Raw genomic sequence first — 16,511 nt, forward strand, 5'->3', positions numbered from 1 at the left:
TGAGCTGTGCTTACATATGGCTAAAGTTAAATGATCTGGTCCAGACTCTTGGAGTCCTGTTCCAGCACTGGTCGCAATAAAATTGGGCTGAGCCAAGTTTCATTATTGTCTTTTCATGGATCATTTTCCCCTCCGTGTTGTAAAGCCTGCAAGGGAATCACCACAATGTACCCCATTCCTTTGGTTTTCTCCAAAGGATTTCTTTTCTGACTTTTTAAATTTTTTGTTTTTAATATTTATAAATATTTGTGACTCTGAGAACACTTGAAAGACTTTTAGTTACAGCAGTTTTTATGTGTTTGTTCTAGGGTGCTGTGTGGACATGCAGAAAGATGGGCAGCTCCATGTGATGTTTGATTACATGGTTTCCAACAAAGCTGGCACAGGATTTTCTCATTAAAGTTAGTCTCTATCAGTTTTAAAGATGTTCCATGAACAAGTGAACATACACATAGAGGCTCACACACATTCTGAAGTGCACAAATATATACACAAACTCAACATGAATATAAACAACACACACACACACACACACCACCACCACCACCACCACTACCACCACCACCACCACCAACAACAACAACAACAACATAACAGGAATTAGTCATGTGATATCTCTCTGTATCAATGGTCTCACTTCCCAAATAAAAAGACACAGACTAACAGAATGGATTAAAAAAAAACAGGAATCATTTTTTTTTGCTGCACACAAGAGACAAACTTCAACATCAAGTATAGACATTATGTCAGAGGAAAGGATTGGAAAAAGATATTTCAAGCATATGGACCTAAAAGGCAAGCTGGTGTAGCCATTTTAATATTTAACAAAAAGGACTTCAATTCAAAATTAATCAAAAGAGATGGGGAAGTATACACCACCAAGATGACATTTTAATTCTTAAAGGCTTGCCCTAAGCACAAGGGCACCCACTTTTGTAAAAGAAACACTACCACAGCTTAAAGCACATACTGACCCTCACACACTGATATTAGGGAACTTAAATACTCCAATCTCACCAATGTTCATGTAACCAGTGTGCAGGTCATATAGACAAAATTAATAGAGAAATGTTGGAGTAACTGAAATTATAAACCAAATAAACCTAACAGGTATCTACAGAACATACTACCCAAACACAAAAGAGTACACTTTCTGAACAGCACCTCATGGAACTTCTTCCAAAACTGACCACATATTCAAACATAAAGCAAGTCTCATCAGACACAAGAAAATTGAAATAACTCCCTGCATCCCAGCAGACCACCATGATTAAAGCTGGATATCAACAACAGGAAGAACAGAAAGCTTATAAGCTTGTGGAAACTGAAGAACTCTATACTGAATGAAAAGTGGGAATACAGAAATGAATAAGAAATTAAACACTTTCTAGAATTCAATGAAAATGAATCCATAACATACCCAAACTTATAGGACACAATGAAAGTGGTGCTAAGAGGAAAGTTCATAGCACTAAGTGCCTACATTAAAAAATTAGAGAGATCTCTTTTTTTGGTTTTTTTTTATTATTATTATTATTTTACAACACCATTCAGTTCAACATAATAGCCACAGAATCCCCTGTTCTCCCCCTCTCGCCCACCCCTCCCCCCAGCCCACCCCCCATTCCCACCTCCTCCAGATCAAGGTCTCCCCCGAGGACCGGGGTTGACCTGGTAGACTCAGTCCAGGCAGGTCCATTCCCCCCTCCCAGACCGAGCCAAGTGTCCCTGCATAAGTCCCAGGATTCAAACAGCCAACTCATGCAACGAGCCCAGGACCTGGCACCAATGCACAGCTGCCTCCCAAACAGATCAAGCCAAATGACTGTCTCACCCGTTCAGGTGGCCTGATCCAGTTGGGGGCCCCTCAGCCTTTGGTTCATAGATCCTGTGCTTCCATTCATTTGGTTATTTGTCCCGGTGCTTTATCCAACCTTGGCTTCAACAATTCTCGCTCATATAAACCCTCTTCTTACTCACTAATTAGACTCCCAGTGCTCCACCAGGGGCCCAGCCGTGGATGTCTGCCTTCAGATTCCTCAGTCCTTGGATGGGGTTTATGGCACCACTATCTGGGTGTCTGGCCATCCCATCACCAGAGTAGGTCAGTTCCTGCCGTCTCGCGACCATTGCCAGCAGTCTTTTGAGGGGGTATCTTTGTGGATCTCCGTGGGCCTCCCTAGCTCTCTGCTTCCTCCCCTTCTCACCTTCTCATGTGGTCTTCATTTACCATGGTCTCCTATTCCTTGTTCTCCCTCTCTTTTCTTGATCCAGCTAGGATCTCCCACTCTTTCCCTCGACTGTCGCCCTTCATTGTTCCCACTCATGACCAGGCTATTCATGTAGATCTTGTCCATTTCTCCGTGTCTTTTTTTGGGGTCCCGTTTTCCAGGTAGCCTCACTGGTGATGTGAGTAGCAGTCTAGTCATCCTTGTTCCACATCTAGCATCTTCCTATGAGTGAGTACATACCATATTTGTCTTTCTGAGTCTGGGTTACCTCACTCAGGATGATTTTTTCTAGATCCATCCATTTGCCTGCAAACCGTGTGATGTCATTGTTTTTCTCTGCTGAGTAGTATTCCATTGTGTATATGTGCCACAATTTATTTATCCATTCTTCAGTTGAAGGGCATCTAGGTTGTTTCCAGGTTTTGGCTATTACAAACAATGCTGATATGAACATAGCTGAGCAAGTGCTCTTGTGGTATGATTGAGCATTTCTTGGGTATATGCCCAGGAGTGGTATAGCTGGATCTTGGGGGAGATTGATTCCCAATTTTCTAAGAAAGCGCCATATTGATTTCCAAAGTGGTTGTACAAGCTTGCATTCCCACCAGCAGTGGAGGAGAGTTCCCCTAGTTCCACATCCTCTCCAGCATAAAGTGTCTTCAGTGTTTTTGATCTTAGCCACTCTGACAGGCGTAAGGTGGTATCTCAGAGTTGTCTTGATTTGCATTTCCCTGATGATTAGGGAAGTTGAGCAATTCCTTAAATGTCTTTCAGCCATTTGGGATTCCTCTGTTGAGAATTCTCTGTTTAGTTCTAAAGCCCATTTCTCAATTGGACTGTTGGTCGTTTTGATGTCTAATTTCTTGAGTTCCTTATATATTCTGGATATCAGTCCTCTGTCAGATGTGGGGTTGGTGAAGATCTTTTCCCATTCTGTAGGCTGTCGCTTTGCCTTGTTGACCATATCCTTTGCTCTACAAAAGCTTCTCAGTTTCAAGAGGTCCCATTGATTGATTGTTTGTCTCAGTGTCTGCGCTACTGGTGTTATATTTAGGAAGTGATCTCCTATGCCAAGGCGTTCAAGACTATTTCCTACTTTTTCTTCTAGCAGGTTCAGAGTAGCTGGATTTATGTTGAGGTCTTTGATCCACTTGGACTTAAGTTTTGTGCACGGTGACAGATATGGATCTATTTGCATCCTTCTACACGCTGATATCCAGTTATGCCAGCACCATTTGTTGAAGATGCTTTCTTTTTTCCATTGTACACTTTTGGCTTCTTTGTCAAAAATTATATGTCCATAGGTGTGTGGGTTAATGTCAGGGTCTTCAATTCGATTCCATTGGTCCACATGTCGGTTTTTATGCCAACACCAGGCTGTTTTTATTACTGTAGCTCTATAGTAGAGCTTGAAGTCCGGGATTGTGATGCCTCCAGAAGTTGTTTTATTGTACAGGTTTCTTTTAGCTATCCTGGGTTTTTTGTTTTTCCATATGAAGTTGAGTATTGTTCTTTCCAGATCTGTGAAGAATTGTGTTGGTATTTTGATGGGGATTGCATTGAATCTGTAATTTGCTTTTGGTAAGATTGCCATTTTTACTATGTTAACCCTGCCTATCCATGAGCATGGGAGATCTTTCCATTTTCTGAGATCTTCTTCAATTTCTTTTTTCAGGGACTTAAAGTTCTTGTCATATAGGTCCTTCACTTGCTTGGTTAGTGTTACCCCAAGGTATTTTATGTCATTTTTGGCTATTGTAAAGGGTGATGTATCTCTAATTGCCTTCTCAGCTTCTTTGTCCATTGTATATAGGAGGGCTACTGATTTTTTTGAGTTGATCTTGTATCCTGCTATGTTGCTGAAGGTGTTTATAAGCTTTATCAATTCCTGGGTGGAATCTTTGGGGTCACTCAAGTATACTATCATGTCGTCTGCAAATAGGGAAAGCTTGACTTCTTCCTTTCCAATTTGAATCCCCTTAATCTCCTTATGTTGTCTTATTGCTCTGGCTAGAACTTCAAGTACTATATTGAATAAGTATGGGGAGAGTGGACAGCCTTGTCTCGTTCCTGATTTTAGTGGAATTGCTTTGAGTTTCTCTCCATTTAATTTGATGTTGGCTGTTGGTTTGCTATATATTGCCTTTATTATGTTTAGGTATGTTCCCTGTATTCCTGATCGCTCCAAGACTTTTATCATGAAGGGGTGTTGGATTTTGTCAAATGCCTTTTCTGCATCTAGTGAGATGATCATGTGGTTTTTTTCTTTGAGTTTGTTTATATGGTGTATTACATTAATGGACTTTCGTATGTTGAACCACCCTTGCATCCCTGGGATGAAGCCTACTTGATCATGGTGGATAATTGTTCTGATGTGTTCTTGGAGTCTGTTTGCCAGTATTTTATTGAGTATTTTTGCATCAATGTTCATGAGGGAGATCGGTCTGTAGTTCTCTTTCTTTGTTGCATCCTTGTTTGGTTTAGGAATCAGGGTAATTGTAGCCTCATAGAAGGAGTTTGGTAATGTTCCTTCTGTTTCTATTATGTGGAACAATTTAGAGAGTATTGGTATTAACTCTTCTTTGAAGATCTGGTAGAATTCTGCGCTGAAAACATCTGGTCCTGGGCTTTTTTTGGTTGGGAGACCTTTAATGACTGTTTCTATTTCCTTAGGGATTATTGGACTATTTAAATAGTTTATCTGGTCTTGATTAAACTTAGGTATGTGGTATCTATCCAGAAAAATGTCCATTTCTTTTAGGTTTTCCAGTTTTGTGGAGTAGAGGTTTTTGAAATATGACCTTATAATTCTCTGGATTTCCTCAATGTCTGTTGTTATGTCCCCCTTTTCATTTCTGATTTTGTTGATTTGGATTCTCTCTCTCTGTCTTTTGGTTAGTTTGGATAAGGGCTTGTCTATCTTGTTGATTTTCTCAAAGAACCAACTCTTTGTTTCATTAATTTTTTGTATTATTCTCTTAGTTTCTAATTTATTAATTTCACCTCTCACTTTGATAATTTCCTGGCGTCTATTCTTCCTGGGAGACTTTGCTTCTTCTTGTTCTAGAGCTTTCAGATGTGCTGTTAATTCACTAGTGTGCGATTTCTCCAACTTCTTTATGTGGGCATTTAGTGCTATGAATTTCCCTCTTAACACTGCTTTCATAGTGTCCCATAAGTTTGGGTATGTGGTGTCTTCATTTTCATTGATCTCTAGGAAGTCTTTAATTTCTTTCTTTATTTCTTCCTTAACCCATTGGTGATTCAGTTGAGCATTATTCAGTTTCCATGAGGTTGTAGGTTTTCTGTAGTTTTTGTTGTTGTTGAAATCTAGCTTTAAACCATGGTGATCTGATAGAACACAGGAGGTTATTCTGATTGTTTTGTATCTGTTGAGATTTGCTTTGTGGCCAAGTATGTGGTCGATTTTAGAGAAAGTTCCATGGGGTGCTGAGAAGAAAGTATATTCTTTCTTGTTAGGATGGAATGTTCTGTAGATATCTATTAGGTCCAATTGGGTCATGACATCGGTTAAGTCCTTTATTTCTCTGTTAAGTTTCGATTTGGGAGATCTGTCCAGTGGTGAAAGTGGGGTGTTGAGATCTCCCACTATTAATGTGTGGGGTTTTATATGTGGTTTAAGCTTTAGTAATGTTTCTTTTACATATGTGGGTGCCCTTGTGTTTGGGGCATATATGTTCAGAATTGAAACTTCATCTTGGTCGATCTTTCCTGTGACGAGGATGTAATGTCCTTCTTGATCTCTTTTGATTGATTTTAGTTTGAAGTCTATTTTGTTGGATATCAGGATGGCTACCCCTGCTTGTTTCTTAAGACCATTTGATTGAAAAGTCTTTTCCCAGCCTTTTATTCTTAGGTAGTGTCTATCTTTGAATTTGAGATGTGTTTCTTGTATGCAGCAGAAGGATGGGTCCTGCTTTCGTATCCATTCTGTAAGTCTATGTCTTTTTATAGGTGAATTAAGTCCGTTGATATTAAGGGATATTAATGACCAGTGATTCTTCATCTCTGTTATTTTTGGTGGTAGTGTGTGTGTACTTCTCTTCTTTGGGGTTTACTGTTGTGGCTTTATCTATTGCCTGTGTTTTCAAGTGTGTATCTGACTTCCCTCGGTTGGAATTTTCCTTCTAGTGCTTTCTGTAGGGCTGGGTTTGTGGATAGGTATTGTTTAAATCTGGCTTTGTCTTCGAATGTCTTGTTCCTTCCGTCTATGATGATTGAAAGTTTTGCTGGGTATATTAGTCTGGGCTGACATCCATGGTCTCTTAGTGTCTGCATTATATCTTTCCAGGTCCTTCTGGCTTTCAAAGTCTCCATTGAGAAATCGGGTGTTATTCTGATGGGTTTACCTTTATAGGTCACTTGGCCTTTCTCCTTGGCTGCTCTTAATATTCTTTCTTTATTCTGTACATTTAGTTGTTTAATTATTATGTGTCGAGGGGACTTTTTGAGGGGGTCTAGTCTGTTTGGTGTTCTATAGGCTTCTTGTATCTTCATAGGCATTTCCTTCTTTAAGTTGGGAAAGTTTTCTTCTATAATTTTGTTGAATATATTTTCTGTGCCTTTGAGTTGGTATTCTTCACCTTCTTCTATCCCTATAATTCGTAGGTTTGGTCTTTTTATGGTGTCCCAGATTTCTTGGACATTTTGGTTCATGACTTTGTTGGCTTTAGTGTTTCCTTTGACTGATGGAACTATTTCTTCTACTGTATCTTCAATGCCAGAAATCCTCTCTTCCATCTCTTGCATTCTGTTGGTTATACTTGCATCCGAAGTTCCTGATCTTTTACTCAGGTTTTCTATTTCCAGCATTCCCTCTGTTTGTGTCTTTTTTATTTTTTCAATTTCCCTTTTCAGTTCTTGGACTGTTTCCTTTGTTTGTTTCATTGCTTTTTCATGATTTTCTTTCAGTGCTTTATTGTTTTCTTCCAGGATTTTAATGTTTTCTTCCAGGACTTTATTGTTTTCTTGGAGGGCTTTATTGTTTTCTTCTAATTTGTTTGCCCTTTCCTCTAGTTGTTTACAGCGTTCTTCCAATTTTCTTGTCTTTTCCTCTACACAAGCCTCTACCTTCTTCATGAAGTTACTCATAAGGCTACTTTCTTCTGCTTCTTCCAATTTTTGGTGTTCAGGTCTAGATGTTGGAGGCGAGCTAGGTTCTGGTGATGCTGTATTGCTCTTCATTTTGCTGTATGTACTTCTGCTTTGACGTCTGCCCATCTCCTTGTGGTTCCTTCTTGGTCTTATCAGTGGACTTGTTTCACAAAGAGCTGACAGACTCAGGAAGACTCTCTCTTTTGTCCAAAAGGGAGTTCTCTTGTCCAACTCTCTGGTCAAGAAGGGAAGTCGTCGGGCGAGAGATCTCTTACTAGCAACTTAATAGCACACCTCAAAGCTATAGAACAAAAAGAAGTAAGTACATCCAAGAAGAGTAGACTGCAAGAAATAATCAAACTCATAGCTGAAATCAGTAAAATAGACACAAAGAGAACAACACAAGAAAATCAATAAAACAAAGAATTGGTTCTTTGAGAAAATCAACAAGATAGATAAATCCTTATCCAAACTAAATAAAGATAGACAGAGAATATCCAAATTGATAAAATCAGAAACAAAAATGGGAACATAACAAGAGACACTGAGGAAACCCAGAGAATCACAAGGACATACTTTAAATCCTGTACTTCATCAAATTGGAAAATATAAAAGAAATGGATAATTTTCTCAATAGGTACCACTTACCAAAGTTAAAGCAAGATCAGATAAACAATTTAAATAGACCTATAGCACCTAGTGAAATAGAAGCAGTCATTAAAACTCTCCCATCCAGAAAAAGAAGAGTTAATGTCAATATCCTCAAATTAGTTCACAAAATAAACATAGAAGGAATATTACCCAATTCATTTTATGAGGCCACAGTTACCCTGAATGCCAAACCACAGAAAGACTCAACATAGAGAATTACAGACCATTTTCCCTCACAAACATAGATGCAAAAGTACTCAATAAAAATACTTGTAAACCAAATCCAAGAACATATCAAAGAGATCATCTATCATGACCAAGTAGGCTTCAACCCAGAGATGTAAGAACAGTACAACATGAAAATTAGTCAATGTAATCCACCATATAAATAAACTGAAAGAAAAAATGATTATTTTAATTAATGCCCCCCTCCCAAAAAGCCTTTGACAAAATGCAATACCCTTTCATGATAAAAGTCCTGGAGATATGTTACATGAATCTGAAAAGGTCTTATAATAAATAAAAAGCCTGGAGCCAGAATGATCAGAGAGACAGAACAAGCCACAGCCAACCTCACCTCGCCAACTCCTGAGCCGATCCTGTTTCCTCAGATTGAAAGCCTCTGAGTCCTCACTCAAAAGAGTCTTAGCTGAACTGCATAAAAGCTTCTAGTTCCTGGTCCTCATGCCTTATATACCTTTCTTCTTCCTGCCTTCACTTCCTGGGATTAAAGGCGAGTGTCCTTCCCAAGCAAAGACATGAGATCTCAAGCCTTGGGTTTAAAGGTATGTGCCACCACTGCCTAGCTGTTTCCAGTGTGGCCTTGAACTCACACAGATCCAGACAAATCTCTACCTCCTAAGTGATAGAATTAAAGGTAAGGAGTGTGTGCCACCACAGTCTGGCCTCTATGCCTAATCCAGTGGCTGTCTTGTTCTCTGATTTCTGGGAAAGTTTTATTAGCGTATACCACAGAGATATTATTGACACAAGGGATATACCCGAATGTAACAAAGATAATTTACAGCAAGCATATAACCTACTTCAAATTAAATGGAGAGAAATTCAAAGCAATTTTACTAAAATGAGGAACAAGGCAAGGCTGTCCACTTTATTCATATCTATTCAATAGAGAACTTGAAGATATAGCTAGAGCAATAAGACAACTGAAGGAGATCATGAGGATACAAATTGGAAAGGATGAATACAAATATCATTATTTACAGATGATATGATAGTATATATAAGTGCCCTAAAAAATCTACCAGGGAACTCCTACAGTTGAAAAACATTTTCAGCAAAGTGGCTGGATACAAGATTATCTTAAAAAATTCATTAGCACAAATACATACAAATAATAAACATACTGAAAAAAAATCAGTGGAAGAACACTCTTTACAACAGCCAAAAATACTATAACATGTTTTGTGGTCACTCTAACCAAGTAAGTAAAAGACTCATATGTTTAAAAACTCCAGGTCTTTGAAGAAAGAAAATGAAGATATCAAAAAGTGGAAAGCTCTCTGATGCTTGTGGATCAGAAAGATCAACATAGTAAAAATGGCCATTCTACCAAAAGAAATTTCAGATTCAACACAATCCCCATCAAAAATTCCAACAATTCTTTAAAGACCTTCAAAAGACAATTCTCAACTTCATGTGGAAAAACAAAATAACTAGGATACCTAAAACAATCCTCAACAGTAACAGAACTGCTGTAGGTATCACCATCCCTGATTTCAAGCTGCACTACAGAGCTATAGTAATAAAACCACATGGTATTGGCATAAAACAGATACATTGATCAATGGAATCTAATCAAAGACCCAGACATAAATACACATACCTACAGACATTTGATTTTTGATAAAGAATCCAGAAAGAAAGAATGGAAAAAAAGAAAGCATCTTCAAAAAATGGTGCTGGTCAAACTGGATGTCTGCATGTTGAAGACTGCAAATAGATTGATATTCTCTGTATTGTACAAAACCCAAGTCCAAGTAGATGAAAGACCTCAGCATTAAACCAGATACACTGAGCCTGGTAGAAGAGAATATAGGGAATAGCCCTGAACACTGGCACAGGAGCTAAGATCAATTAAAAATAACCTCATGAAACTGAGAAACTTCTTATGGCAAAGGACACCATCAATAGGACAAAATGGCAGCCTATAGAATGGGAAAAGATTTTCATCAACCCCACATCTGACAGAGGGAAAATATCCAAAATATATAAAGAATTCAATAGACTAGACATCAGCAAATAAAAACATCCAATTAAAAAATGGGGTACAGATCTAAACAGAGAATTCTCAAAAGAAGAATCTGAAATAACTGAGAAACACTGGAACATTCTACAACCTTAGCCATCAGAGAAATGTGAATCAAAACTACTTTGAAATTCCATCTTACACCTGTGAGAATAGCTAGGATTAATGACAGGAGTGACGGCTCATGCTGGTGTGGATTTGTCGCAAGGGGAACACTCCTCCATTTCTGGTGGGACTACAAACTTGTACAGCCTCTGTGGAATCAATATGGTATTTCCTCAGAAAATTGGGAATTGATCTACCTCAAGACCCAGGTAAACCATTCTTGGACATGTAACCAAAGGATGCTCTATCCTACCACAGGGACATTTGCTCAAATATGTTCATTGTGGCTTTATTCATAACCTCAAACAGGAAACAACCTAGATGTCCCTCAATGGACGAATGAATAAAGAACAAGTAGTTCATTTACACAAGGGAGTATAAAATGATATCCAACTGGTATTGCAAGCAAACGTGTGGAACTAGAAAAAAACATCCTGTGGGAGATAACCTAGACCCAGAAAGACAAGTATAATTTGTATTCACTTGTAAGTATATTAGTAGTTGTTAGGTAAAGGATAATCAAGCTACATTCCACAGATACAAAGTAGTTAGATGAAGAGAAGTCTCTAGAGGAAACACATGGGTCTCCCTGGGAAGGAAAAATAGAATATATTTTTCAGGGGGATTTGGGGTTAGTGGGAGCAGGATTAGAAGGGATCATGTATTAGGGGGAAGGGATAGAGGGAGAGAGTATGGGGAGAGACAGCTGGAGTTGGGGGCCTTTAGAGCATGTTGTGGAAAGCTAGTGCAGAGAAAACTTCCTGAAACCTATATGGGTGATCCTAGTGAGTATTCCTAGTAGTGGAGTGTACAGAGTCTGAACTGACCGTCTTCTGTAGCCAGGCAAGGCTTCCAGTGGTGAGACTGGATTGCAGTCAGTTGAACTGTTGGTAAGGGAATTCTCTGGATCTCCCTAACAACCCAGATTGATGCTAGGACAAAGTGTTCGTCTCTGAAAACTGACAGTGGGGTACCATTGTTGTGGGCAATATCTACACAGTTCATTGAACATAGAGAGATCAAGATGTTGCCTTCATGGAGCTCTCACCCCTATCTTCTATTCTGTTTGGCCTGGAAAGGTACTCTGCAGGCTATAGAAAGAGAAACATGGACACCAACCAAGCTGCAAAAACCTCAACATATAGTCTGTCCTCTGGGCAAGATGTGCTGGGGCTATGTTGGCACACAACTTGAGAGAGTGGCCATACAATGTCTGGTTTAACTTGAGGCCCATGGAAGGAAAAGCAGTCCATGCCCTACACTGCCAGGATAGCCAGGAACTGGAGACCAAATAGCCCACAGACCTAGGGTAGAACCAAATGTAACTACAAAAAAATCAATAAAATAATTGCTAATATTCTTGACAATATTCTGCTATCCTCATAGATTGGTGTCTTGCCAGTTGTCATCAAAGAAGTTTCTTCTAGCAGCAGATGGGTGCAGAGACCCACAGCCAGTCATTGTGTGGAAGTGGGAGTCTAAATTGAAACTCTCTATCAGGTCACATGGCCCAGTGAATCACCTAAGCAGAGCTCACATGAACTCACACAGACTGATGCAGCAAACATGGAGCATGCATGTATCTGCACCAGCTTCTTTGCGTACATGTTGGAGTTTTGATGGGACTCCTAAAAGTAGGAGTGGGTTTGTCTCTGACTCTTTTGCCTCCTCTCTGGACATCTTTCCTCCTATTGAATTGCTTTGTCCAGTCTATATGATGGCTTTTGTCTTGTCTTATTTTTGTTTGGTCTTATCTTGTTTTGTCATGTTTGGCTGTTGTCTCTTGGAGGCCTGTTCTTTTCTGAAAAGAAGCCAAGGGGGAGCAGATCTGAGGAAGAGGGGAGGTTTGTGGGCACTGGGAGGAGTGGAGGGAGGGGAAACTACTGTTGGGAAATATTGTATGAGAGAATGATCTATTTTCAGTAAAAAAGAGAATATTCACTCAATAAAAATAAAAATAAATTGTTTAATAGTTATAACACTCTAAAATAGTTATTAACTATGTAGTATCTACCCAAGGGAAAGCTTAAAATTTCCTTCCACTAAAATATTAACAAGGAGCCGAAATTCCTATTATTTGATGGCATATAATCATTTTCATATATAGCAGTGAGTTGCAGGCTGTGAATAATGGGCAGGAGGTAAGATTGCCATTCCTGTGGAGACTGAATTTCATGGACAAATCAACAGGAGGGTTTGGATGCTGCCTCCTGCAGGAAAATCCTCTATTAGAGGTCTCAGACACAAGAAGAGCTGGAGGGTTGGTTGCTCAGAGCAAAAAGCAGCTGGAATGTACGAGATGGATAAAAGGTAATAACTTCCTCAGTTCCTTCAGGACAGACATCTTATCTGTTTGTTCCAAGTATAGCTTACTTCCTGGCATTTATGTGACTCCCAAGAAATATTCTTGAAAACCAACCATTATGTTATTTTTTTAAAGCTACCTGTCTACTAATGATGACACATCTAAATTATATTTTCACTGATGTTTTTTAGATCACTAATAAATTAGCACCTATGTCTTAAAAACACATATTTGTAATCCATTGACCTTTGACATTTGGTTTAACTATTAATTTTAATTGAAGTATTTAGATTAGGTTTGAGTTTGTGATGCACACCCCTCATCCTAGCTACTCAGAGGCTGAGACAGAAGAACTGAATATTAAAGGCTAGTCTGAACTCTACTGTGAGTTCAAAGTTAATCTGTGCAATTTGGTGTGACAATTAATCAAGATTTTAAAAGATGGGGTATATAGCTCATTGTTAGAATATGTAACAAGCATTTGCAAAGCCCGGGGTTCAATGTTATTTTAATAATTAAATAAAATCATGGGAGGCCTGCAACTTTTTGAAGGGAAATTAAGGAGGAGTGGACCTGGGGTAGGAGGGATCTGGAGGTGAAGGAGTGGGAGGAGGGGTGGAGGGGGAGCTGATGTTGAGATGTAACATATGAGAGAAGACAAAAAGGGTGACAATGAGAACCACTCCTTTGGCATTTTCACAGGGCACTGCTCCTCAAAGCTGTTTCCAACCTGTGATCTCATAAGAGGCTAACTCTCCAGAAAGACTTAGGAACGATCACAGAAACGAACAATTGGATGAGATGTTGGTGATCTGATGGATAAGTGGGTGGATGGTCCCATGAGTGTGTGTGTGTGTGTGTGTGTGTGTGTGTGTGTGTGTGTGTGTGTGTGTGTGTGTGTTTGCGTGTGAATGCACATCTGTATGATTAAAGATGGTGGGCAGCCTGCACACAATACCTCAGCCTACCTGCTTTTCCTTGGCCCAGAGGTCATAGATCTTCTCATGGGCCTCCCCACAGAGCCTCCTCATCTCCTCACAGGACTCTTGTAGTGAAATCTGCTCCCCCCTCAGCTTTCGGTTCTCCTCTCTCAAGATGCTCACTTTTTCCTTCAGATGAGTCCTCTCACTCAGGAGCTGGCTGTGAAGGATGCTGAACCACCACAAAGAACAAGGTGAGCCCCATCCAGCCTCCATATGCCACTCCCACATCATCCATGCAAGGTCCCATGCCCAGACTAGAGTCCACTGTAGCCATGCCAGCATAACCTAGTAGCTGGCAAAGCCAGAGAAGAGCCAAATTTCAGAGAGACTCAGACTGTCTCTGAAAACCCTGAAACTGAAAGGGATCCATGTACTTCTGAGAGCACGGTTTGCCTCCCCCAACATGTGCTTAACTGTTCATGGTATTGGGAAAACAACAGCAGGTAGAGGGTAAACATTCTTGATGGAGAACAGAAGATCCAATGGGAATAGATTCCACCTGTGGGTCCCATGGGAACCAGCTCTGTAAGCCCTGCCAAAGCCCCAGAGATACACAAATGCCTGGTACCCCATCATGGTGCTAATAGTTTTTCTATCTAGAGGCCTCTGAGGCTGGCAGGACAATGATGGGACAATTCACTCTTAGCAAAACTGGTCCAAGAGGCCCAAGTCAAGAGCACAAGGCAGACTGCTTGCTATGGGGCAGACAGGCGAGAACAAAAGGCCTCACTTTGGTTCAAAGACAAAAAACATGGTAAAAAGCAGTCACTCCCAAGTAATGGGGTTGCAGTGAAGTCAGTTACTCACCTGCAGGAGACAGTTTCCTCGGTCAACTCCTTGCACTTGTTCAAGGCCTCACTTATCTCATTAGGGAATTTCTCCAGGTCCACCATCACTTTTTTATGTTCCATATTCAGCATCTCCAGCTCGAAATTGAGCCTGTGGTAGGGCATGGCCCAGGAACAAAGAACCCCATGAACACAGGACCCAATGACCATATGAATTCAGGTGGTGCCCTCAACTACCCCAGCACAGTTGATGTCATATTATAGAACCTATAAAGTAAGACAATGTGGTGCTTATTAAACTCGCTGTCCTGGCCTCAGACCAGCAGTCAGGTGGTGCTAGGGGAGTGAGCCAGGGCTGCATGGGTGCCATCACTGGGTCTGGAGGAAATGATTAGCTCTCCAAGAAGTCCTCAGGGGTCTGTGTCACAAGTCTGGGCCCACCAGAAATGTATGGTAATGTTGTTTGTGTCTTCAGAATGGGGATTTTTGATCCCAGGTTCCTATTGCTATATGGATGCCCAGATCACATAATCAGTATTTTCAGGGAGTAGACCCAACTTAAGGATAAATTTATAAGTCTCCAGTGGATTCCAATGGGCTGCCAACATGAGCACACAGGCCAAGAACACTGTTGCTCACAGTGAGTTACTGACATTGCCTGGAAACTTCCTGACACAGGAAGAACCACATGTCCTGCCAGAGACCTCCAACTGCCAGGACTGGGTACACATACACACACACACACACACACACACACACACACACACACACACACACACACGGTGCCAAATAAATGTAGGGAGGTAGCATTGTCTCAGAGTATAAGGATCAAGACCAGAGAGGAGCAGTGAAGAAGTTCAGCCTTCAAGCACACACTGAGATGGACCAAGTGGCACCTGGCCCCTCCTGCTGCTTCCAACAGCCACCAGCACCCAAGCTCCTGCTGGTCAGAACAAAGAGTCACCATAAACTCACAGCACATAGCATCTCCCATAAGCCAACACCTGTCAAAGACTCTTGAAATGCATGTAAGAGCTCACACACTACTGCCCTTATCCCCAGACTGTGATTCAGGCCGCAAGCTCTGCTTTTCATTTGGAGCAAGCAGGGCAGCCTGTATCCCCATCTCACTCCCAACTAGGCTTCTGTTCTGCCTCTCAGATGCACTCAGAAAAATTAGCCTGGGCATGAGGATACCCTGAAGGCACAGCCTCCAATGACCTGAGGATTGCTGGGGTTCACTCAGTAGGATCAAGATAATCACCATAGAACTGGACATAATGACTACCTGTTGTTCAAATCATTGTTGGTGAAATTGGCCAGGATTATAGAGAGTTCATTCCTTTCATTGGTCATCATCTGTAGCTGACGGGTCAGTCTATCCACCTTGTTCATCTGCTGTTCTTGCTCAGTGAGGGAGGTTGGAGTTGATGCCTTTCCAGTAGTCCCTGTATAAAGATGAACATAAGTGAATTTGTACGGCTATATGGCACAGGGCCAGGAAAGATCATGTTTAGTCCCAAGAAGAGGCCTGAGAAAGAGGGAATGCATGGAACCCAGTGAAGACCCAAAGAGCAGGACAGCTGTCCTCAAGTTGGGGCTCATAAACCATGTCTCTGTCCCCAGTCACTTTGCACCAGCCCCTACTGCAGCTCCACTGTCCCTGGAAGGCATATGTTACCCAGCCATGCAGCTCTGGAAATATCAGCTCATATCTGACGTGAGACAGCAAAGTCCTGAAGTCCCTAGTGCTTAGCACCACCAATCCCTTTTCACCTGTGTCCAGGACTAAAAGTAACTGAATGTCTAAGACCTTGGTGCATGGATAGGGAGTTTCCCTCCTTGGTACTTACATCAGATACCCATGGAACCTAAAGGAATCCACTGACAATGAACTGTAGGAACACCCTACCCTGACACTCCTTAGTCTGTGACTCCTGCTGGCCTTCTTTACCACTCAAAATGAAATTAAGGAACTCCCAGAACAGCAGCTGCAGCCTTGACAACTCCTGGCTCTCTGCCAACTAACCATCAGGAATCCTTGACTCTGAGTCTGCCCTTTCA

The 16,511-nt window shown here is 40.8% G+C and overlaps 1 protein-coding gene across 9 annotated transcripts in view; it reads right to left on the reverse strand.

The window, feature by feature from the left end:
* Window positions 1-16,511, reverse strand: part of LOC143269256 (disks large homolog 5-like) — a 340,382-nt gene that overhangs the window by 4,271 nt on the left and 319,600 nt on the right. For all 9 annotated transcript variants that reach the window (XR_013045672.1, XR_013045671.1, XR_013045670.1 and 6 more), the window contains 3 exons: window positions 15,736-15,895; window positions 14,467-14,598; window positions 13,645-13,828 (listed from right to left, as the gene is read on the reverse strand). Coding sequence is in view for 6 of the 9 variants with exons in the window: in XM_076554331.1 (XP_076410446.1) it covers window positions 13,645-13,828; window positions 14,467-14,598; window positions 15,736-15,895 (476 nt within the window). In the remaining 3 variants the exon portion in view is untranslated. The remainder of the gene's footprint in view (window positions 1-13,644; window positions 13,829-14,466; window positions 14,599-15,735; window positions 15,896-16,511) is intronic.

Source organism: Peromyscus maniculatus, chromosome 18, assembly GCF_049852395.1.
Source record: "Peromyscus maniculatus bairdii isolate BWxNUB_F1_BW_parent chromosome 18, HU_Pman_BW_mat_3.1, whole genome shotgun sequence".
NCBI lineage: Eukaryota > Metazoa > Chordata > Mammalia > Rodentia > Cricetidae > Peromyscus > Peromyscus maniculatus.